Here is a 23,229-nt window from a genome sequence, read left to right as displayed (position 1 = left end):
GTGGCCTCGCTGGATGGCGATGGATGGTGGGTGTGGCCTCGCTGGATCTGGGCTGAGGGCGTTGGTGCAGGGGGCAGGCAGGGGAAATAGGAGCTATGAGACAGTCACGCAGCCACAGAACACCTCAGCTGGCATCCGGGACAAGCCCTGTCTTACAGCGGGGACGTGGTGGCCCTGAGTGGAAATGACTTATTGGGGATACGGCATGCGTTCATATCAGAATTAGAATTCAGACCCAGGCCCCCTGAGTCTCCGTGCCGCTTGGATCTCACTGGGCTCCCCAGCTCCTCAGCATCCTGGCGTGATCAGAGGCAAAGGCGCCAACATCATTTTCACTCAGTGTCATTTCCCTGGTCAGGCTGGGGACCTGGGAACAGGAGAGGGAATCGCCGTGTCAGGGATGGGAACATTGCCAGGCCCGGCACCCCAGGTCACAGGTTCTGTCCTCACCTCTCTCTTCTGACGGGATGTTTGCCCAGTTCCCTCAATGTCCTTGTTTGATTGCAGGGTCACACAAGGGCGTCACCACCCACAGAGAGCTGTAGGTGGGACGGGGAGGACATTTCCATGAAGCTGTGGAGCTCTCTGAAGCTGGGGCAGGCAGGGAGGCGCTGCTGTCTCTCAAAGGCACCCTGTGTGCCCATGCACAGCTCTGCACGTCCATCCATGGTCCACAGAGCATGACCCCACACACAGCCGTGCACAGTGTGCCTTCATCAGTGTTAATGCATTTAATTCTCACAAGGAGGGCTGTGAGGATACAAAACACCTATTGCTTTGCTTTTACTTAATACAAAACACTTAATGCTTCCCATTTTATAGATATAGAAACTGAGTCCCAGAGAGGTAAAGTGACAAGTCCAGGATCACACTGCAAATCAGGCGGGAGCTAGGGATGTGGACCTGCCACCGCCTCCTCTGCACGAACAGTCTGGAACGCACAGGTGCGCACACACAGCCACACCCTCACTTCTTCCTGTCATCTCCTCGCACTTCCCAGCAACGGATGCATTTTCCATGGCCCACCCCGGCAGCCCTGGGGCGCCGCTGGCCACATCCGCCCAGACTCCCCAATGTGCCGCACAGAACATGCAAATGAAGCGCTCGCCGCCGCCTTTAATGAAAGGCTCCCGAGGAAAGCTCTTCTCTGATGAACTGAGGCTATTTATTTCCACCACAAGGAAATTTAACATGCAAATTAGGAAGGGTTTGATCATTCATCACATGAGATTGACATATTTGAATCTGGCCTGAATCCCGGGTAACTGGTGCACAGACATGGGCGCAGGCCGTGTGTGGCCCACAGTCCTTGGGGAGGGGAGGGGTGGTCTCCATCGGAGGCACAGATGTTTTTTATCTGGGGTAGTTCAGTGCATGGAAATGAGAGTTCCTTCTTTTTCCGCACACAGAAAAAGGCTGGAGACCGGCTTACCCTGAGAGTCTCCCGCTTTCCACCCCCTCCCAGGTCCTCCTGCGCCCGCCCGGCCTTGGCTCTCAGCCAGGACACAGAAACTAATTAGATCTTGACTCAGTTATGCGCTCAGGCAGGCAAATGGTCTAGACAGACGCCTGGGGAGTTGGTAATGACCCCTGCTTCCTGGGGGCTGCCGTGGCGCCTGACTCCCCCTCCCCCCCCAGCTCTCCCTTGGGCCCATTCATAGGATTCCTCAGTGTGGGGGGGTGGGGGTGCAGGTAACTCTCCCCTGTGTCTTCATCCCCTTGAAGAAGAATCTCTGCCGTGGCCCACTTGGCAGGGGAGCTGGGGTTTCTGACTCACCAGTCCGTTCTTCTCCCAGGGTCGCCCAAGTGCCCTGGGGTGTCAGAGACCCCTCCTGGGAGGGGGTTAAAATAGGGGTTTTGGCTCTAACTGGCAGCCCCTGGGGGCTGAGAGATGCTGGTGTGTTCTGCAGCTCAAGATAAACAGAATGCATAGGTAGGGGGTTCCAGGCACTGGTGGGCTCACAGCTGGAGAAGGAACAGGCCGTTTTCTCTGCAGAATGAAGACTAGTGACTAAGAGAGACAGTCTCCCCAGGGGAGATGGGGCACAGTCCCTGGAGGCCAACCCACAGCACATCCACAGGCTCCAGCCACTGGGGCACTCAAACACCATGGGCCCCCGGAGTGCAGAGTGAGGTCCTGCCTGCAGGAGCCTGCCGGCAGCGCCACAGATAGCTCCTCTGGTCAGCTACCTACTGCTGCTTAGGAAACCAACTCAGCACTGGGCTTGAACAACCAGGATTATTATTCCCCCTGGTCTCTCCTGGGCTTGCCATGAAGTTGTGCCCACCTGGCAGTCAGCTTGGGCTGGGCTTGGTAGGGACAGCCGGGTGCGGGATCTCTTTCTCCACGTGGTTTCTCCTCCTTGGTGGCATGGTGGACCACCATGGTGTTGGGGCCGTGATCCTAGAGGGTGAATGTAGAAGCTGTAAGGACCACATTCTGTCAGTGAAAGCAAGTCATGAAGCCGGCCCAGATTTCGGGAGTGGGGAAATGGACTCCACATCCTGATGGGGGTCGCTGTAAAGTATCAGAACCATGCTCCTCAGTCCCCTCCTGGCCTCCTCTCAGATCTGGCCATTACCCCAAAGCCTACACCGATCGCCTTTTCCCGATGGCGGCTCACAGGCGGGTCCCCAGGGCTTCATTAGCACGGTTCTGGTCCAATTCTCCCACTTGGTATTTCTGAAGGCACCCGCAAGGGTGACTTTGGAAAACCCAGAGAGAATGGGCAAGGATTGGAACTGAGTCATGCGGGACAAAGAGCAGAAAGCTCAGAGCTGGTAGGATTGAGTCTGGGACCTGCTGCCTGTGATCTGAGCAGATGTTGAGAGAGGGGCCGGACGCAGTGGCTCACACTTGCAAGCACAGAGACCTGTGCAACATAGTGAGACCTTGTTTCTACTAAAAATAAAAAAGTTAGCTGGGCATAGTGGTGCGCGCCAGTAGTCCCAGCTCCTTGGGAGGTTGAGGTGGGAGGATCGCTTGAGCCCTGGCAGTCAAGGCTGCAGTGAGCTGTGATCGTGCCACTGCACTCCAGCCTGGGTGACAGGAAGACCCTGTCTCAAAAAAAGAAAAAAGAAAGAAAGAAAGAAGAAGAGAAAGCCGAAAAACAGAAAAGAAAGACAGAGAGAGGAGTTGGCTCTGGGGCATAAGGCTCCCAGCAGCCAGGGTCACAGCTTCTGACACCTGGGACTGAAGGTCCCCAGGCTGCTTTGCTGGGCCAGGGCTTGTCCTAGATAAGTATATATTGGGCCAGTGTCAGGGCGCTGTTAGAGGGTGCTGAGAACAAGGACAGGTGAAGTAGTAATAATAACATTAACAATAACAGCAGCAGCTAACTCTTAAAGATTGCTTACTATAAGCCTTATGCCAGCTCGTGTCCTAAGCACACTACATGCATTATCTCATTTAATCCTCACACTGGACATTCAGGTAGGAGCTATAGTAGGGTGGTTAAGAGCACAAAATCTAGAAGCCCACTGGGGCTCTGCCAGCTACTGGCCATGTGAACTGGGGCAAGTTTCTTAACATCTTTGTTCCTTGGTTTCCTGATCTTTTTTATCTGCCACATTTGGATATTATTAATTCTAACCTCGTAGGGTGGTTAATAAGGAGTAAATGCATTATCACATGGGAAATGCTTAAAACACTGCCTGGGGCCAGGTGTGGTGATTCACGCCTGTAATCCTAGCATGTTAGGAGGCCAAGGCGGGTGGATCACTTGAGCTCAGGGGTTCGAGACCAGCCTGGGCAACATGGCAAAACCCTGTCTCTTAAAAATAATAATAGTAATAATACAAAAATTAGCCAGGTGTGATGGTGCATGCCTGTAGCCCCAGCTACTTGGGGGGAATCACTTGAACCCGGGAGGTCGAGGCTGCAGTGAGCTGAGATCACCCCATTGCACTCCAGCCCGGGTGACAAAAATAAAAACCTATCTCAAAAAGAAAAAACAAAACAACAACAACAACAAAATAAAACACTGCCTGGCCCATATTAGTACCTATTGTTACTACCCCTATTTTATAGATGAGGAAATGGAGGCACAGAGAGATTAGGCAAGTTGCCTAACGTCACACAGCAAGTGAAATACACAATCAAAAACCCTCCTTCTCCACCTGTGCCTGCCATCCCTTAGAGCAGAGCTCCTTGGGCAGAGCAAAGCTGAGTGGTTAGACTTGGGACACCTTTGTGCTGTGCTTTAGTGGGGTGCCCTCCAGCCCTGCAAGCAGCGGGCCTGCCCCGGCTTCTTGATCACCCACTGTGAGTTTAGACAAAGTGTCAGGTACCAGGGGCACTCCAAGAACAGGCGGAGCTTGCAGCCTTGCTAGGGAAGTCAAGACAGGCCACCGAAAAAGTCAGGACGCAACCCCAGAGAGCAGGGAGGCTCTGAGAGAGGGCACAGGTCTCAAGCTCTGGTGCTCAGTAGCAGAGGAAGGCCGGGGTGGCGTTATAAGAAGTCTGCTGTGAACTAGTCGAAACCAGGGCTACGTGGCAGGTTCTCATAGTGCTAAATCCACTCTTTGCATAAAATTCTGTGTGTTTTGTCCTCTTTTGATGTTAAAAATGTCCTTTTTAAGAAAGAAAAGAAAATCTGCATGACAGATTTTTTTGCTTTTGTTGTTTCACTTTTTTGTTGGCCAAATTAAAGTCGTCTACTCTACCTAGGTTGAAATAGACATTGATGATATAGTGGAGGGCATAAGTATAGATGTAGATCCCAGAGTGGAGAGCCTCAGCCACACCTGAAGCCTTGCCACAGACATAGAGGGTCAATGCTGACCTTCAGGCAGGGCTGCCAGCAGCAGACACTGCAGGGCAGACAGGACGGCCTCTTTCCAGCATCCCTTGACCTACCAAGCATGTTATAGGGAACGACCTGGAGACTGTGGCTCATCCTCCAGCCTTATCAACATCTAGTAATCCCAGAACATCTGGTCTCAGGAAACCCAGAGCCTGGTGAAGCCCAGAGAGCAGGACTCAGCAGGACAGGAAGCTCTGGCCACCTGGGTGGTGCCTGGCAGCGTTCATGCCGTCACAACTCACCTATTCCCTACCTGGAACCCCCCTCCGAGTTAATGCTTCCAATCCCCTTACCCCCCTCCAATCTCAGTATTAATTAGCTTGACAAAGTCATTCCTCCCCAAAGATGACCAAGTCTTCGTTCCCTTAAGGTCCCTGGGATTTGGAGATGCTGAAAGGCTTCATGTTTAACTCCTTCCCTCTCGCCTCCAGGGAAGTGACCACTATTGTCTTGGTGGATAGGAACAGGAAATGAATGGACTCCAAGTAGAGCTGGGGAACAGTGCGTTTCTAAGCAGAGCGTGGCGGCAGCAGTAACGTTTTCATCTAAACGCAAGCAACTGCTGGTACCGCAGTACATGGAGACAAGAGTATTGCTGTTACTCTCGTTGTTGTCATTATTACTGCTAATTCCCAGAGCCTAACACAGTGTCTGGCTCGTTGTAGGCACTCCAGTATGGGTAGAATGATTCACAACAGTGGGAAACTGCATAAGGACACATTTTGTGACTGCTTACCGAATGTCAAGCGCCGCGCTAAGCACTTTGCCGTCAGTTCTGCTACTGTGTGATGGATACATTTGTAGAAATCACCATGCTATGCCAAACTGTGCAATAAAAACCAAAGGGCTTATGGGGGAAATGGAGTGAGGACAGCAACATGCAAAAACTTCATTAGCGACATATTAAAAAAGAAAGGAACTTAATGAAGATGATTGCACAATTTTACACATATTAAGTGGTTAAGAAATGCATAACTACTATAATACTTACGACACTTTGCCTTGGAAAAAGGCTCCCAGTTTGCTTGCGGAAGTGGGTGTCAGAAGGGGTGCAGCTTAGGAGTTACTATGAAGTGGTAGAAGGAAGGTTGTCAGACATTTAAAAAAAAAAAAAAAGTTGTAACACCAGGTGTGGGTGAGTAACATTTGCAGTGAGCTGAGGACCCCAGAGCCATGTGCATTTTGTGCACAACTGTGCATCCCACCTCAGCTGGGTGCAGTTTTCTGTATTAACTCCTGCTTCTTGCAGACAAAACTGTGCATAGCAAATGCAAAATCCACAGATGCTCACATCATTCTCTAATACATCAATCTCAGCGGAACAAATGTGTGTTTGGAAACAAGCCTTACAGCGAGCTGCCTGAACTTGTATTTTCCATAAGACAGCCATCTTGGCCGCACACAGTGGCTCACGCCTGTAATCCCAGCATTTTGGGAGGCCGGGGCGGGCGGATCACGAGGTCAGGAGATCAAGACCATCCTGGCTAACACGGTGAAACCCCGTCTCTACTAAAAATACAAAAAATTAGCCGAGCGTGGTAGCGGGCGCCTGTAGTCCCAGCTACTGGGGAGGCTGAGGCAGGAGAATGGCGTGAACCCAGGAGGCGGAGCTTGCAGTGAGCCAAGATGGCGCCACTGCACTCCAGCCTGGGCGACACAGCGAGGCTCCATCTCAAAAAAAAAAAAAAAACAAAGACAGCCATTCTTACTTTGCCTGTTATACAGATGGAGTGTCCGAGGTATCATGAGGTTCCATCCCTTGTCTGAGGTCACGTGCTCAGTGAGTGATAGAACTGGGACCAGAGTAAAGGGTTGTCTGAAGCCATAGCCGAGGTTCTTAAAGACTGAGCCTTTGAGGCTATAATCAGCCTTTTCATCAGACTATGATCAAAGTCATCTTGCAGACAGGGAAACTGAGGACTGATGAGGCAGCACCCTGACCTCCGTCATCACCTAGACCCGTTTCCCATTTGAAGCCTTGATTCTGACCACCCATCTGCCTCACAACTGTGTCTCCATCTCATCACAGAGCATCGTCGAGTTTGTGTGCAAGGATTCACCCTGGGTACACCGTAAATGAATATTCTGATCAGCAGGTCTGGCGTGGGGCCCAAGATTCTGCATTTCTGACCCACTCCCAGGTGGCGCTCCCGTGGCTGGTGCCCACACCTCGCTGTGAGCAGCAGGGCTGTGGAACGCCTTCCACCTCTTGCCCTGGCCCTCCCGCCCCAGCTGTCAGTTCCCTGCTGGCTGAACCTGCTTCCCCAGCCAGTGGACCCCGTCATCACCATCTCAGCCTCCCTCTTGCCAGTGTCTTCAGCCCCCTGGCATTGGGGTCCATCTGTCACAGCTTCCTGGAAGAGCCCCAGCCTTGGGTCAGCCCAGCTTTCAACCCACCTTGCTCCTTCCATAAGGCTACTGAGCCCTGCTGAAGAAAGCCAGCCACCTGTGTAGACAGCACCTGTACAAAGTCAAGGTACTGGCCGGGCACAGTGGCTCACACCTGTAATCCCAGCACTTTGGGAGGCCAAAGCGGGTGGATCACCTGAGGTCAGGAGTTCGAGACCAACCTGGCCAACGTGGTGAAACCCCATCTCTACTAAAACTACAAAAATTAACCGGTCATGGTGGTACATGCCTGTAGTCCCAGCTACTCGGGAGGCTGAGGCATGAGAATCGCTTGAATCTGGGAGGCAAAGGTTGCAGTGAGCTGAGATCGCGGCATTGCACTCCAGCCTGGGCAATAGAGTGAGAGTCCATCTCAAAAAAAAAAAAAAAAAAAAAAAAAACAGCAAAAAAGACAAAGTCAAGCTACTGCCCTTGCCGCGCCTTCCCGCAGTTTCCCCAGTCAGCTTACTCATCCTCCACAGCTGCTGTTTTGAACAGCCAGCCCACCGCCCCTCCCTTCACTGCTCCCTTCCCCAAGGAAGTAGGAGAATTGTAAGGAATTCATTTCTCCCACTTCCTGCCACCCTGCCTCAGTTAACTCTGCCCCACCAGGCCTCTCCTTCTGCCAGGGACCGCACTCCACTGGGTACAGGACCCCAGACCCTCAGGAACTGGCTGCTGGCTCCATTGCTTGTCCTCTCTTTCTGCCTCTCCTTTTTTTTTTTTAGAGGCAGAGTCTCACTCTGTCACCCAGGCTGGAGTACAGTGATGCAATCATAGCTTACTGCAGCCTCCAACTCCTGGTCTCAAGCAATCCTCCTTCCTCAGCCTCCCAAGTAGCTGGGACTACAAGCACATGCCACTACGCCTAGCTAATTGTTTTATTTTTTGGTAGAGATAGGTTCTTGCTATGTTGCCCAGGCTGGTCTCAAACTCCAGGACTTGAGCCCTCCCCCTGCCTTGGCTTCCCAAAGTGATGGGATTACAGGTGTGAGTCACTGCTCTCGGCCTCTACTTCTCCTAACTGTTCCCCACCCCCAATGTTTAACCTGCTCAAGTCTCACATCTTTAAAAACCAAAGTCCCTCCTACAGACCTCCCTCTGCCCCACATTCCCTTTCTTGCCAGGAACCACACTCCTCTTTTTAGCACACAACTTTGCATTCTGTACCTGTCCAGACCCCTCCTCTCCTCGCCAGCTGTGCCCACTGAAACTGCTGCCCACCCCAGGCCATCAGGTGCCCCCTCGTGCTAGCACCAGTGACACCTTTCCACTGTCCCCTGGCCCCCCAGCACCATTGTACACAGTCATCCCCATCACCTCTCCCCAGTCTATGGCAAAGACTGAATTGGCTTCCAACCCTTTGGCCTTGACCAACTCCAGTTCCCTCTCCAGTCTGCAGTCAGAATGACCTTTGTACACATGTAAACCTGCCTATTTTGCACCAGGGGTTGGCAAGCATTTTCTGGTCCAGCACAGACAGTGAATGTTTGAGGGTTCACAGGCCACACAGTTTATGGCAACCTTCAACTCTGCCTGTGCAGCAGGAGAGCAGCTGCAGACGCTGCGTCCACAAATGCGCATGGCTGTGTCCCAGTAAAGCTATTTATGGATGCAAAAATTTGAATATCATATAATTTTCATCTGACATTAACATTACTCTTGATATTGTTACATTTTGCTAAAAATGTGTGAACTCTTTCTTCCTGGTACACCTATTGTAGAGGCTGTGGCTGTAGATTTGGCCCATGATTGTAGTTTGCTAAGCTTTGTTTTATAGCCATGGTTAATACCCTCAACATATTTCCACTATCCTCAGGAAAAGGCCCAAACTCCTCAGCCCAGCCCACAAGGCCTGGTGGGGACTGGCCCAGCCATGAAGTCCAGCCTCCCCATTATCCCAGCCAGGCTCTTTCTCTGGCTAACACCACAGTCGATGTCTCAGGAATCTCTGTCTCTGACATCTACTTATCATGCCTGGCACTCTTCAACCATCCTTGCCTTCCCCTCAGGACCTGCAGTGGACAGCATCTCCTCCTTTCCTTCCCTCGCCCCCTCAGCCTCCATCAGCACCTGCACTTACCTGAGCCTTCCTGCCCTCAGGAAGGAGATAGAGAGGCCCAGCCCCCATCTCTCCACACATGCACACCCTCCCAAGTCCCACCCATCTCTAAGTCACCCCACAGCTCAAGCCTCAGCTGTTATGGGTTGAATTGTGTCTCCTTCAAAAATATATATTGATGTCCTAACCCCTAGGGCCTCAGAGTGTGACCTTATTTGGAAATAAGGTCATTGCAGAGCTAATTAGTTCAGGTGAGGTCATACTAGGCTAGGTAGTCCCCAAATCCAATATGATGGGGTCCTTTTAAGAAGACAGGGGAGGCCAGGCACAGTGGCTCATGGCTATAATCCCGGCACTTTGGGAGGCCAAAAAAAGAGGATCATTTGAGCCCAGGAGTTCAAGACCAGCCTGGAAAACGTAGCGAGATCCCATCTCTATTAAGAAAGAAAAGTGAGGGAGGAGAGAAACCCAGAGAAGAGAACACTAAGTGAAGGCAGAGGCAGAGATTGGAGTGATGTGACCGCAAGCCAAGGAACACGTGGGGCCCCCAGAGCTGAAGGAAGCAGGAAGGATTCTCTCCGGGAGCCTTCGTGGGGAGCATGGTGCTGCTGAGCTTGACTCAGACACCTGGCAGCCAGGGCTGTGGGAGAAGAAATTTCTGTTGTTTTAAGGCACCCAGGCCATCGTGCTTTGTTACAGCAGCCCTGAGAAACAAATATGCCCCTGGATGCCCCAGTGTCCTGCTTCCCCCAAACAAGTGAGGCCTCTTACATCAGGGAACCCCTTCACTGTGAGGGAAGAGGCTCCTCAGCCAGCACCACTGTGCATTCAGCAGGTCTTATTAGGAGGCCACTTCTCCCAGTTTGAGAAGCCATTGAGTCTCCCCTGCACGCCTGGGAGGCTGGAGTGAGCCTGGAGAAGCAGATCCATGGGGCTGCTCTGGCTGCCCACCATGATTGGGCCACAGAGCCCCAGCCCCTTGGTTCCCTAAGGCCTGGTTTCCATGCACCCTCTTTATCAGTTTGTTTTAATTTGGTTTCTTTCTGATCCACCTTGGCGTGAAAAGAATCATAAAGAAATTCAGCCCAGTGCCAGGAGCCCGGGACAAAGGAGTCCTCCCCACCCCCGGGGGAGGGAGCTGGGTGGCGAAGCTCTCCTCCCCAAGCCGGAGGAGCAGGGAGCGGTGAGGAAATTCTAAAGCACAATTGTAATCGAGGTGAGAGGAGATGCTCCTCTCATTTTGCTTTTCTGTTTTCTTGTTTCTTAAAAAATATATAAAATAACCACACCGCCTCCCCCAAATCTCAGCATTTCTTTTTTCCCAGCCATTTAAATTGAAACCTGAGTTTTAACTCCTTATACCCTAGACAGGGCTTGTCTTCTGCAGTTTTTCATTCCTTTCTGCTCCTAGTAATAAAACATTCTGTCTGGCTAGGCGCAGTGGCTCACGCCTGTAATCCCAGCACTTTGGGAGGCTGAGGCAGGTGGATCACTTGAGGCCAGGAGTTCAAGACCAGCCTGGCCAACATGGTGAAACCCCAACTCTACTAAAAAACAAAAAATACATACACACACACACACAGATTAGCCAGGTGTGGTGGCGCACATGTCTGTAGTCCCAGCTACTCAGGAGGCTGAGGCAGGAGAATTGCTTGAACCAGGGAGGTGGAGGCTGCAGTGAGCCGAGATCATGAGCAATGGGATGAGACTCCTGAGCAACGGGATGAGACTCCATCTCAGAAAAAAAAAAAAAAAAGTTCTGTCCTGTGTCGCTGTTCATGGTGCAGAGTTGTCCACGGGTCTCCCTACTCTCCTCCCATCTATGCAGTGGCTCCCTCCCAGCTGGACTCAGACACAGCTCCTGCATCAAGGCAAGGTCTGGCCAGCTCCCCAGAGGAATTTCTTTCTGGGGTGTGAAGCAAAAACAAGCAGAGAAGACCTACCCCAGAGCAGTCCTGACCAGGACAGGTCAGTGGGGCAGGTATAGGGCAGGAACATGGATGGGGTCACATGGGGCTGAAAGGGAATCTCACTTTGCTGCCTCCTAGCTGGGTGACTTCAGGCCACATGCTCAACCTCTCTGAGCCCAGGTCCCCTGGCTGTAAAATGGGAAGAGGAGTCCCTTCCCCTGCAGTTGACCTGGGAATGAACCAGATAGTGTGTGTCAAGTGTTTGGCTCACAACCCGATGCTGCTACTGTGGTTGTTATTCAGGAAGGGATCCCTGTTTATTTTCTCAAGCGATAGGAGTCCCGCCCACCCAAGAGGAGTAGGCATCTTGGGCTCCCAGCCCTGTCCTGCCCTCATCTCACCTCACTGGTTCCCTCAGCTTTCTCCTCTGCTTTCTCATCCAGTCAGACCTTTCTCATCCAGTCAGACTGCTGGGCTGATGGATCACAGTTTAATGAAGTCCTTATCCTTGTGCATTGAGAGCAGTTAATTGACCCAGAAGGTCCCAAGGCCAACAGACGCCTTCCCCCAGCCACCGCAAGCCAGGGCTGTCACCGTGATAGCAGCCCCCAGCTCGATAACACCGCCATCCTCTCATTGACCACAGGGCCAGATCAATCATAGCCTCACAGACTCTTCTGGCAAAGCGGGGGAGTCTCGGTGGTGGCAGGCAGGCCCTGAGACATCTCCTCCCCTTATGAAGCAAACCACCTAGCAGCAGGTGCTTGTGCAAGCCTCAGGTTGTGCCTCAGCTGAGCACCGCTTTCAGGCACATCTATATCCAGCCCTGCTCAGCCCTACGAGGAACCAGAACCAATAGGAGATAGACCCTCTTCCCCTTCCCCTTTCTCCTCCTCCTCCTCCTCCTCCTCTTCTCCTCTTCTCCTTCTCCTTCTCCTTCTTCCTCTTCTTCTTCTCCTTCTTCTTCTTCCTCTTCTTCTTCTTCTTCCTTTTTTGAGATGGAGTCTTGCTCTGTCACGCAGGCCAGAGTACAGCGACGTGATCTTGGCTCACTGCAATCTCTACCTGCCTGGTTCAAGAGATTATCCCGCCTCAGCCTCTTGAGCAGCTAGAATTACAGGCACATGCCACCATGCCCCACTAATTTTTCTATTTGTAGTAGAGATGGAATTTCACCATGTTGGCCAGGCTGGTCTTGAATTCCTGACCGCAGGTGATCCTCCTGCCTCAGCCTCCCAAAGTGCTGGGATTACAGGCATGAGCCACCACACCCGGCCTATCTCCCATATTCTATGGTCAGTGTATTAGTCGGGGTTCTGCAGAGAAGCAGAACCAATGGGAGAGAGACAGATGCATGAGGTTCATTATGGGACCTGGCCCATGTGGTTGTGGAGGAACCAAGAACACGAACTGCCGCCTGCAAGCTGGAGACCCAAGAAAGCCAGTGCTGTGATTTAGTCTGGGCCCAAAGGCCTGGAAACCGAGAGCCCATGGGTGTAAATCCTAGAGTCTGACAGCCAGGAACCAGGAGACCCACGTCCAAGGGCAGGAGAAGACGGGCGTCTCCTCCCAAGACAGCACATTCCACCTTCCTCCGCCTTTTTGTGCCATCCAAGCCCTCAGTGGATTGGACGGTTCCCTCCCGCGTTGGTGAGGGCTCCAGCTACGTCCTTCGCTCTGTCTCTGTCCCCTGTCTTTTTGTCTCTCTCTTTCTCTGTCTCTGTCTCCCTGTCTCTCTCTTCTTTACTCCATCTGCTGATCCAAATACTGATCTCTTCTAGAAACACCCTCACAGACACACCCAGACCATCCTTTACCAGCTGTCTGGACAGGCATCCCTTGGCCCAGTCAAGTTGACACCTAAAATTAACCGTCACGTCAGAGTCAGAGTTTCCTCCCTGTTCTGTCCGCTGCGGGTACCCCCCTCCACCCTGTGGTTCCCTAGAAGGCAGGGGGAACACACTGTGCCCGAGTCTGCCCTCCTCCGAGGGACACAGAATCCTTCCCTATCCCAGTGTCTGTCCTCTGGGAGGGGACAAGTCCAGGACCCTCCCCTGCCTTCCAAGGATTCTGGAACCCCGTGCTCAGCTCGCCTGGACTTGCCTGTCCTCTCCCAGTGCCTGTTCCAGAACCAATTCTGGATCTTCCTCCAACGCTTCCCCTCCTGAGGCCGCTGCCTCCCCTTCAAATGGCAGCCCCCTAGCCCGCAAGCCAGGAGCACAGCATCCTTCCCCAAGCACCATCCACAGAACACGCCGTGCCTGTCACCGACTCTCACCGAAGATGTGGGAGGGGAATTACAGCACAGGACGGAAACCGCTTAAAATAGAAAAACAGACATTGCTGTTCCTGAGGTGCCCTGCCAGTCCTCACCGCGGGGTGCAGCTGACATCACCCTCCGCAGCCAGCCTGCTGCCACTACCCGGCCTCTGGCCGAGTCCTACACGGTGAGAGGGCGTTACCTCTCTGTCTCTGTCCCCTGTCTCTCTTTGTCTCTTTCTCTGACTCTGTTTCTCTGTGTGTGTCTCTCTCCGTCTCAGCCTCCCTGTCTCTCTCTTTCTCCCTAGATCTCTCTGTCTCTCTGACTCACTCTCGCTCTCTCTCGCTCTCTCTCTCTCATTTTCACCCCCACTCACCCCCAGCAGATCCTTAGGGCGGCTACCAGAAGGGAAATTCAACATTACAGCCACTTGATCATACCGAACAGTTGAGCTCTGTTTGCCTCAACCCCTTCCATACCTGAGCCTCTCCTTCCACCGTCAAAAGACCCACTAAAGGGGCTGCCCAAGCCATCCAGCTCCTTCTTCCTGGGCCTCCAGTGTACTAGACTGGCCAGCACTTAGCAACAATTTTTGATAAGCATGGCCCAGATCAGTTTAGGCCCTGCCCGGAAATACCTCTGCCTCTGAGTGAAGCAGGAGGCGGTAGACAGCCAAACTGCCCTCTTCATACCCCAGGAATGAGAGACACCAAGCCATCGGATACATACCCCCCTGAGGCTCATGCTGTCAATGTGCTAGACTGTCCTAGCATTCTAGGTACTTAGCTGTGTGGCCTGGGGTAAGTTACTTTATCTCTCTGGGCCCCATTTTTCTCATCTGTGAACCGAGGTTTATGTTAGCACTGCCTCTGCAGTATTGTGAGGATCAGATGAGTGGATATGTTAAAGTCCTAGAGGGAGAGGAGCAGAAAAAAAATAACTATTGGGTACTAGGCTTAATACCTGGGTAATGATAAAGAAAATAAAACTTAGGTCAGGTACGGTGGCTCACGCTTGTAATCCCAGCCCTTTGGAAGGCCAAGGAAGCTGGATCACCTGAGGTCAGGAGTTCAAGATCAGCCTGGCCAACATGGAGAAACCCTGTCTTTACTAAAAATTAGCCAGGCATGGTGGCAGGTGCCTGTAATCCCAGCTACTTGGGAGGCTGAGGCAGGAGAATTGCTTGAACCCAGGAGACGGAGGTTGCAGTGAGCCAAGATTGCACCATTGCACTCCAGCCTGGGCGACAGAGCAAGACTGTCTCAAAAATAAATAAATAAAAATAAAACCTTAAAAAATAAAATAAAATTACAGCAAGGTGATTAAAAAATATAAAGTCCTTAGAACAGTAACATTTATTTTAATAATAATAGTTATTATGTTAATTGTATAAGGGTATATTGTTATTATTTATTACCTGGTACATGTCATTTGCCCTTTTGATCACCCTGGACAGAGTTTTGCCTGATTTCCTGAAGAAACTTTGCTAAAGCAAACCCACAAATATAGACTCAGTCCTTTTCTACAAGGCCACAGTCCAGTGGCCAGGTTCTCGAGTACCACCTAAGTCTTCCTGCTGCAGGAACAGGCCCAGTGTGTGCTCACAGGTGTCTGAGGACACACACACAAACACACACACACACAAACACACACACACACACACACGGACATGCACACGCTCGGCACTCGCTGCCTCTCCTGCCTGCTGCCCAAAAGTCCATGGGGAGAGGGAAGGAAATCTGGGTTCCCGAGCTCAGTGGCTCACTGCTGTCCCTGGAACCTGTGTTGGCCTCAGACATCTGGGGTGACACCTGCAGGCAGCAGGCACACAGGGTCCCCTGACCCCCAGTGGACATGGTGACCCACCTGCCTTCTCTACCTGAGCACAGTTCACTTGAGGAGAGGAGGCCTTGTCTGAACATGTGTGTGCACAGTCATGTATGAGTTTGCAGGGAGGTGGATTGCATGAGTTTGCATGTGTGTGCACAGCACGGCATGCATGAATGTGCATTGTACCGTGGGTGGGTATGCATGAGTGTGCTCCATGTATGTACACAAGTGTGCACATGTGCACTCTCACACACCCCCTTCCTCCACGGGAGCATCACCGCGTGCATCTCCAGGCGTCTGATTTATTAACGAGGACAATACAAGGAGAGTGTGCCTATTATTTCTGGTGTCCGCATCAGCTCCTGACAGCTTCGTGGAATTGAAATATCTTATTTAATACGAGTAAGAATCATTTTAAATATCAACTGTGACACTCAAGGACTCGAACCAAAAAGGGCATTGTGTGTTTCCTCGTGTACTGGAGAAGATGCCACATTTGTTAGGCAGTTATTTTCCCCCCCGCTCCTCTCTTGTCTCTAAAAATCCAATTATCTGTCCTGGTTCTTCCTCCCACTATTGTCTTGCACCCTCTACCCTGAGCTCATCTCTTCATCTTCGAAGAGTGGACTGAGCTGCAGGGTCCCGCCAGATTAAAATCAGGACAATCTATGATGGGGATGAGGAGAACGGTTGTGGATTCTTGGCATATCTTCCTTCACTGCCCTCTTTCTGCCCCCAGCCCCAAGCCCAGCCCCTGAGGTGCTCTCTCCACTGCCTGCTCCTTTTGACCATTGAACTGGGAGAAAGCAAATCTTCCTCCACCCAGAAGATTCCTCAATACTCTGCAGCTGTCAAAAAGCCAGAGGAAGCTTCATGCACAGCTATGGCAAGATTTTTGATACATTGTCACTTGCACAAAGCAAGGAACAGAACAGTGCGTACAGGAGCCATGTCTCCTGTTTATAATGGGGAGGGATTCTAAATGCGTATTTGCTTGCATTTGCATAAAAAAGTTCTGAAGTCCAGGCACGGTGGCTCAAGCCTGTAATCCCAGCACTTTGGGAGGCCGAGACGAGCGGATCACGAGGTCGGGAGATCGAGACCATCCTGGCTAACATGGTGAAACCCCCGTCTCTACTAAAAATACAAAAACTAGCTGGGCGAGGTGGTGGGCGCCTGTAGTCCCAGCTGCTCGGGAGGCTGAGGCAGGAGAATGGTGTAAACCCGGGAGGCGGAGCTTGCAGTGAGCTGAGATCCGGCCACTGCACGCCAGTCCGGGCGACAGAGCGAGACTCAGCCTCAAAAAAAAAAAAAAAGTTCTGAAAAGATAGGAAACTAACGACAGTCATTTCCTACCTGTGTGTGTTGGGGATCAGGATGACAGGGCAGCTGGGGGACAAGGGTGGGAGAGGTGTTTTGCTATGTGCTTTTTCTTTTCTTTGAATTTTGAATTGTGAATATATTTCCTACAATAAGTGAATAAAGAGCGGTCCTTTGAAAGGACCTAGGGCTGGGTGAATCCAGGTGTGCACTAGCTCCCAGAGGCCACACCCCTGCAGCTCTTCCTGGTTGAATAGAAAGTGAGGTTGCAGGTCACCCAGCCACAGTCACTGTTCCTCATCCCTGGAGGAGACAGATTCCTGCTCTTCCACCCCAAGGAGGCACATGGAGGTGACTGGGAGGTTGGGGGGTCAGAAGCCGAGGAACGTGCCAGGCAGGGGACTCCATGCTCCCTTAGTGCTTGGCTGAAGCCCCTAGAGGATCCCCACTCTAGGGGGAAGACCCTGCCTCACCCTCTTAGTCCTCCTCTCTGAGCCTCCCCGCCAATGGCTCTTACATTTGCCTCTTCACTTGGCAAGCATTTGTGCAGGCATTTGTATCCACGGCCTCTCTGGATGTTCACATCAAAGATGGCCATCATTATTCCCATTTTACAGATAGGGAAACTGAGGCTTGCAAGGTCCCATAACTTGCCTGGGCCACACATCTAAGAAAGAACAGAAGTGAAAGTCAAGTGTAAGTCCCCCTGATGTGGAAGTGCTGGTGCCTTCTCCAACGCTGCACTTCCTCTTGAGTGGACCGGGTGCGGACGCTTCAGCTCCGGCCCTGCTGCTCCTCCGGGAGCCATTTCATCCATCCGCCGCCCCCGGGGTGACCTGGATGGGGCTGGACTCAGCCAGTTTCATGCTGGGCTGGCAGCTACGGGTGAGTGGGGCAGGCAGAGCTGCGGGCTGAGTGTGTCTTGGTGGCCCAGGAGGGAGCGCGATGGGGATAATGAGTGCTGTTACTGTCATTATCGGAGATGCTTACAGTGCGCTGGACTCGCAAACCGAGAAGTTGGCCAAATGCCTCTTCCACCCGCCTGGGAGGCAGGGAGACGAGAGCTGCAATTTGGGTGGAGTGAAGTGGGTTTCCCTGGTAGGAAAGGCAGTGGGCGGAACTGTTACTTTAAATAATGTTGCCTACAAGCCAGAAATAGGTCTCCCAGGCAGGGAGCACCAAAGAGACAGCCCAAAGAGACGGAGGCGGAGGAGCGGGAGAGAGGCTGCACCCGCACTGCTGGGGCAGGGAGTACCTGCCCTCAACCACAGAGGGGGACAGAGAGCAGCCTGGGGGAGAGGAGGGGCCCGCACCCCATGGGCCTTCCTCCTGGCCCTAATTAGGCCGTAACTGGGACCTGGGGGTTCCTGGCTGAAGCAAATAGACATAGTCCTCGATACTTGGAAGGCTGAGGCAGGAGGATCGCTTAAGCCCAGGAGTTTGAAGTTACAGTGAGCTAGGATCTCGCCATTGCACTCCAGCCTGGGTGACAAAATGAGACCCTGTCTCTAAAAAATAAAAATTATAAAATAAAAAAGAAATGGGCTTTTATTTATTTATTTATTTATTTATTTTTGAGATGGAGTCTCGCTCTGTCGCCCAGGCTGGAGTACAGTGGCCAGATCTCAGCTCACTGCAAGCTCTGCCTCCCGGGTTTATGCCATTCTCCTGCCTCAGCCTCCAGAGTAGCTGGGACTACAGGTGCCCACCACCTCGCCCGGCTAGTTTTTTGTATTTTTTAGTAGAGACGGGGTTTCACCATGTTAGCCAGGATGGTCTCGATCTCCTGACCTCGTGATCCGCCCGTCTCGGCCTCCCAAAGTGCTGGGATTACAGGCTTGAGCCACCGCGCCCGGCCGGGCTTTTATTAAAGTTTAAATTTCACCACGCTTCACTGACATCAGCAAACAAATCCAGATCCAATGAGCCCCTGGTGCCTTTTTTATAATGTATGCTTAAATTATGTGCACAACGTGCATCTTTTTATTTTATTTTTAAAATAAAAGCAATATATGCATACGATAAAGAAAAGTCTGATGGCATAGAAAGACATAAAATCAAAAAATAGAAGTTTCCTCCCTCCTTATCCCGGGTAACTCTCCCAAAAGGGAGATAACACATTCTGGAGTATCCATCTTGAAAAAATTTTATGCCTATCCCAGTGTGTTTGTGTAGTTATAAGTGTGTGTGTTTGTGCTTGTGTATTTGTATACACACATACTCAGAAATATATATATACTATTTCAATTTACCCAAATGGCATTATAGCAAATAGCATCATGTCGTCACACTTTTCTGTACTTTTTCTTGCATTTTTGCAACAAACTTAAATTATGATGATTATTATTATTATTTTGAGATGGAGTCGTTGTCGCCCAGGCTGGAGTGCAGTGGTGCAATCTCAGCTCACTGCAGCCTCTGCCTCCTGGGTTCAAGCGATTCTCCTGCCTCAACATCCCAAATAGCTGGGACTACAGGCGTTCACCACCACACCCGGCTAATTTTTGTATATTTAGTAGAAACGGGGTTTCACCATGCTGGCCATGCTGGTCTTGAACTCCAAGTGATCTGCCCATCTCCGCCTCCCAAAGTGCAGGGATTTTTATTAGACCAGTGTGTATGATGTCAAACATTAAGGATTTGGTAGCCTGTATAATGAATAGCAACTGATAAGAATATATTATCATTCTTGTTCCTAACAGTCAACTATGAGATTGTTTAGCATCTTGCTATTGCGTGCTTTTATTCACAAACCTTCTCCTCCTCTCCAGTTCTTTCTTTCTATCCTCTGTATGTCTTGGACACCTTCCTACCTCCTTTCATACACGTGTTCATTCTGTGGCTGCCGCATCATTTATTGATCCAATTCCATTTTGATGGACGTTTAGTTTGCTTCCAGCTTTTGTTTGTTTGTCTCTGTGATGGCAAGCAAATGCTACAGTGAACATCCTTGCACATATTTTTTTTGTCACATAGTTGCTAGTGTATCTAAAAGGCCAGCTCGCTGGGCTGGGAGCGGTGGCTCACACCTGTAATCCCAACACTTCGGGAGGCCGAGGTGGGTGGATCATCTGAGGTCAGGAGTTCGAGACCAGCCTGGTCAACATAGTAAAACCCCATCTCCACTAAAAATACAAAAATTAGCCAGGTGTGGTAGCAGGTGCCTATATCCCAGCTACTTGGGAGGCTGAGGCAGGAGAATTGCTTGAACCTGGTGGGTGGAGGCTGCAGTGAGCCAAGATCATACCATTGCACTTTAGCCAGGCAAAAAAGTGAGACTGTCTCAAATAAATAAATAAATAAATAAATAAATAAATAAAAGGCGAGCTCCTAGGAGCACAACCTCTGAGTCAAAGAGCTGGCATATTCTAAATTTCGCAGACTTTTTCCCAAAGGCTGGGCCAATTTCCAGTACTACCAACAGTCCTGTGGGTATACCTTCCCCTCCTCCCCACTCCTGCCAACACTGGGTTTGACCACACCTGAAATCTTGGACTCTCTGGTAGGCAAACATGGTCTTGTCGTCTTAATTGGAATTTCTTTCACTATGAAGGAAGTCGAGCATCTTTTCATGAGTTTATCAGCCATTTCTATTTCTTTTCCTCTCTCTGGTGCTTTGTAATAACATCTGATTCCATTTCCAAAGGCAGAGAGCTTTTCCAGCCCATCTCTTCTTCCATCTCCTTTCTAGGGTCACCCCATCACTTTAGAGACCCAGACAGTTCCCCCACAGTGGCCTCCCCTCACCTCAGGAGAGATGGGAAGCAAGCAGGAGAGAGGGCTGAGGGTGGATTTGAAGATGAGGTGAAAGGAGGAAGAGAGATTTGCCAGAGCTTGGGCACTGCTCTCTCCCCGCCATCACGCTGCGCACAGTAGCAAGAGACAGATAAGAGCTGCAGCCGGTGGCAGAGATAAGGGGCTTGGGCAGCCAGAAGGTTCTGGAAAATGCTGCAGAGCCGGAGCGAACTTGGCACATGGCCAGTTATGAGTCAGGCCTGCACGGACCCAGGATGGAGGGTGGGGCCCTTGGGATGTGACCTCAGCTTCACAGCCAGGCTTAGAGTCTGAAAGGCTCCGTGGGACTGTGCCTCTTACAGTGTGTGAAACTTACAGGTTACTGACAAGATATTTCTAAGCCTTAACTTCTCCACCTCTAGAAGGAAGGTGCTATTAGGGTTAGTGTGGAGATTAAGTCATAGGCTCTCACATGCTGACCGATGACAGTTTGCAACTGCCCTCATAAAAGTCAGGCTAGGGTAGTGGGCTTTGTGTAAAATTTAAGTTTAAAGATGTGTTAAAAATTGGCTGGGTGCGGTAGCTCACGCCTGTAATCCTAGCACTTTGGGAGGCAGAGGAGGGAGGCTCACTTGAGCCCAGGAATTCAAGATCAGCCTGAGAAACATAGAAAACCCCCCATCTCTTTTTTTAAAAAGTTTTTTTAATATAAAGGAGGAAAAAAGTTTTTAAAATGACTTTATGCTGAGATGAGCGGTTTTTTGTCGTCTCAGAAATGTCCTTTTTAAACTAAATGCTGACCGTTTCTGTTTATTTTTCTCTTCCTGGCACTTTTTAATATTATCCCTTTTTAAGCGTTTTTGTTGTTGTTGCCTGATTATTTGTCTGTTTGCCTTCTGGTTGGTTTGTTTTCATAATCTTGGCAAAGCAAGAAGTTCACTGTCTCATGTTGGTCTCACTTTTTTAAGTGTTACTGGTTCATGATATTCAATAGGCTGGGAACTGCTGTGTGAAATGAAGAAACGTATGATAAGTACTTAACACAGTGTCTGATGCAGAGATGGTGCTCTGGAAGGGGTGGCGGTTGTTTCATTCTTGGGAAGATGATGATGATGACAGGCCCTAGCCAGATCTCATGTATTAATAAAACAAAACTGGCATCTCCTGGGAATAAGGCTGCTGCATCCCAGGGTTGGCATACCTAGAGATACCCTAGAGGCAGGCATCAAGGAACTTGTCCACCAGGTCAGCTGGGCAAACCCTAGAATACCCACGAATTGGGGAGAGACATCCTAGGACATCCCTTCTTCCTCTGAGGGTCCTGTGGGACCATTGCCTAGGGATGGTAAAGGTGACCACCAAGGGTGAACCCGGGGAACTAGACCTTGGTCCCCAGTCCCCTCCATCCACTCCTGTCCTACTGTCAGAAGCTCCTCTCACTGACCTGCCTCCTCCTTGCCTCTCAGCCAGGTGAGTGCACATACACCTGCTCCCAACTGCCTGCCCCCCAATGCCAGAGTCTGCTGCTCTGCAGGTAACAAGTGTTTCTGGAGTGGGCTTTCAAGGGGCCAGCCTGGAGTCCCGCGTCCTGTCCCCAGAGCCCACAGAACACTGGCCTGTCTTGTTCAGAAGGCTCTGCCCAACCCCACCAGCCCAAAAGCAGCAGTGGAGCTGTATTATTAGTCCGTTTTCATGCTGCTGATAAAGACATACCTGAGACTGGGCAATTTACAAAAGAAAGAGTTTAATGGACTCACAGTTCCATGTGGCTGCGGAGCCCTTACAATCATGGCAGAAGGCAAGGAGGAGCAAGTCACATCTTACATGGATGGCAGCAGGCAAAGAGAGAGGACTTGTGCGGGGAAGCTCCCCCTTATAAAACCATCAGATCATGACACTTATTCACTATCACAAGAACAACATGGAAAGACCCACTCCCATGATTCAATTATCTCCCACCAGGTTCCTCCCACAACACTTGGGAATTATGGGAGCTACAAGAGGAGATTTGGGTAGGGACACAGAGCCAAACCATATCGGGGGCTGTCTATAATTTTAAGGAAGGAATGATACTGAGCATTTGGGAAAACATGTAAATTTCCCTGTCTCTGTCACCTCCATCCATTTCAACTAATATAGCACAGTCCTGTGCAAGGAAAAAAAAAAAAAAAAAAAATTCCCCCCACCTTTCTCAGTCATGTGAGTCACAGGTGAGGGAGAGAAGCTGCTTCCAACAGAGCTGACACAGCCCTAGGGTCAGGGTCAAGGATTTGGGTATAGCACCTTCTGTGCTTGGAGAAGTGCAGGCTAATTCCCAGGCGAATGAGTAAAGGCCTCATTGGCTTTAGGAGGAACGCTCCTATTTATTGATAAAGACCTTTGTGTGATCCTATGACATGGCCAGAGAGTCAAGAGTTCCCTGGTACTCTTATTCCAAAAGAGGGTGACCTGGCAACCTCTGACCTCTGAGCCCAGTCTGACCTCTGTACCCCTGCAGCTGCCTGACTTGCTCACTGGCTGTCTCATCTGTCCGTAGATATATGATCACCAGCCTGGACCGCACCCACGCTGGCTTCTACCGTTGCATCGTGCGGAACCGAATGGGCGCCCTGCTGCAGCGGCAGACCGAGGTCCAGGTGGCCTGTGAGTACAATGGGGACCCGGGGGCAGGGGGGAACTGTGTTGCCAGGGTGGCACCCACCAGCCACATCCTGGGCAGAGCCAGATCCCATCATGGCCATCAATACCCAGAGTGCCCACAGTGCCCCTTCCAGCCAGCGACCTCATTTTACAGTTGGTAGAACCAAGGCCCAGAGAGGTAGCAGGCCCCCTCCAAGGTCATGCAACTGTAAGTATCATGCAAATCTGCTGACCCTGGTGACCCCACAACGTATCCTGAGAGCCAAGAGCTCCCTGGTG

General features: G+C 51.0%; 1 protein-coding gene across 1 annotated transcript in view; it reads left to right on the top strand.

The window, feature by feature from the left end:
• SDK2 (sidekick cell adhesion molecule 2) overlaps positions 1 to 23,229 on the top strand; it is a 309,965-nt gene that overhangs the window by 147,853 nt on the left and 138,883 nt on the right. Inside the window, exon 3 of the mRNA XM_023211918.2 lies at positions 22,847 to 22,953. Coding sequence (XP_023067686.1) covers positions 22,847 to 22,953 — 107 coding nt within the window. The remainder of the gene's footprint in view (positions 1 to 22,846; positions 22,954 to 23,229) is intronic.

Source organism: Piliocolobus tephrosceles, chromosome 16, assembly GCF_002776525.5.
Source record: "Piliocolobus tephrosceles isolate RC106 chromosome 16, ASM277652v3, whole genome shotgun sequence".
NCBI classification, from domain to species: Eukaryota; Metazoa; Chordata; class Mammalia; order Primates; family Cercopithecidae; genus Piliocolobus; species Piliocolobus tephrosceles.
The sequence above is the reverse complement of the archived record's forward strand: the minus strand, read 5'-3'. Positions and strand labels throughout refer to the sequence as shown.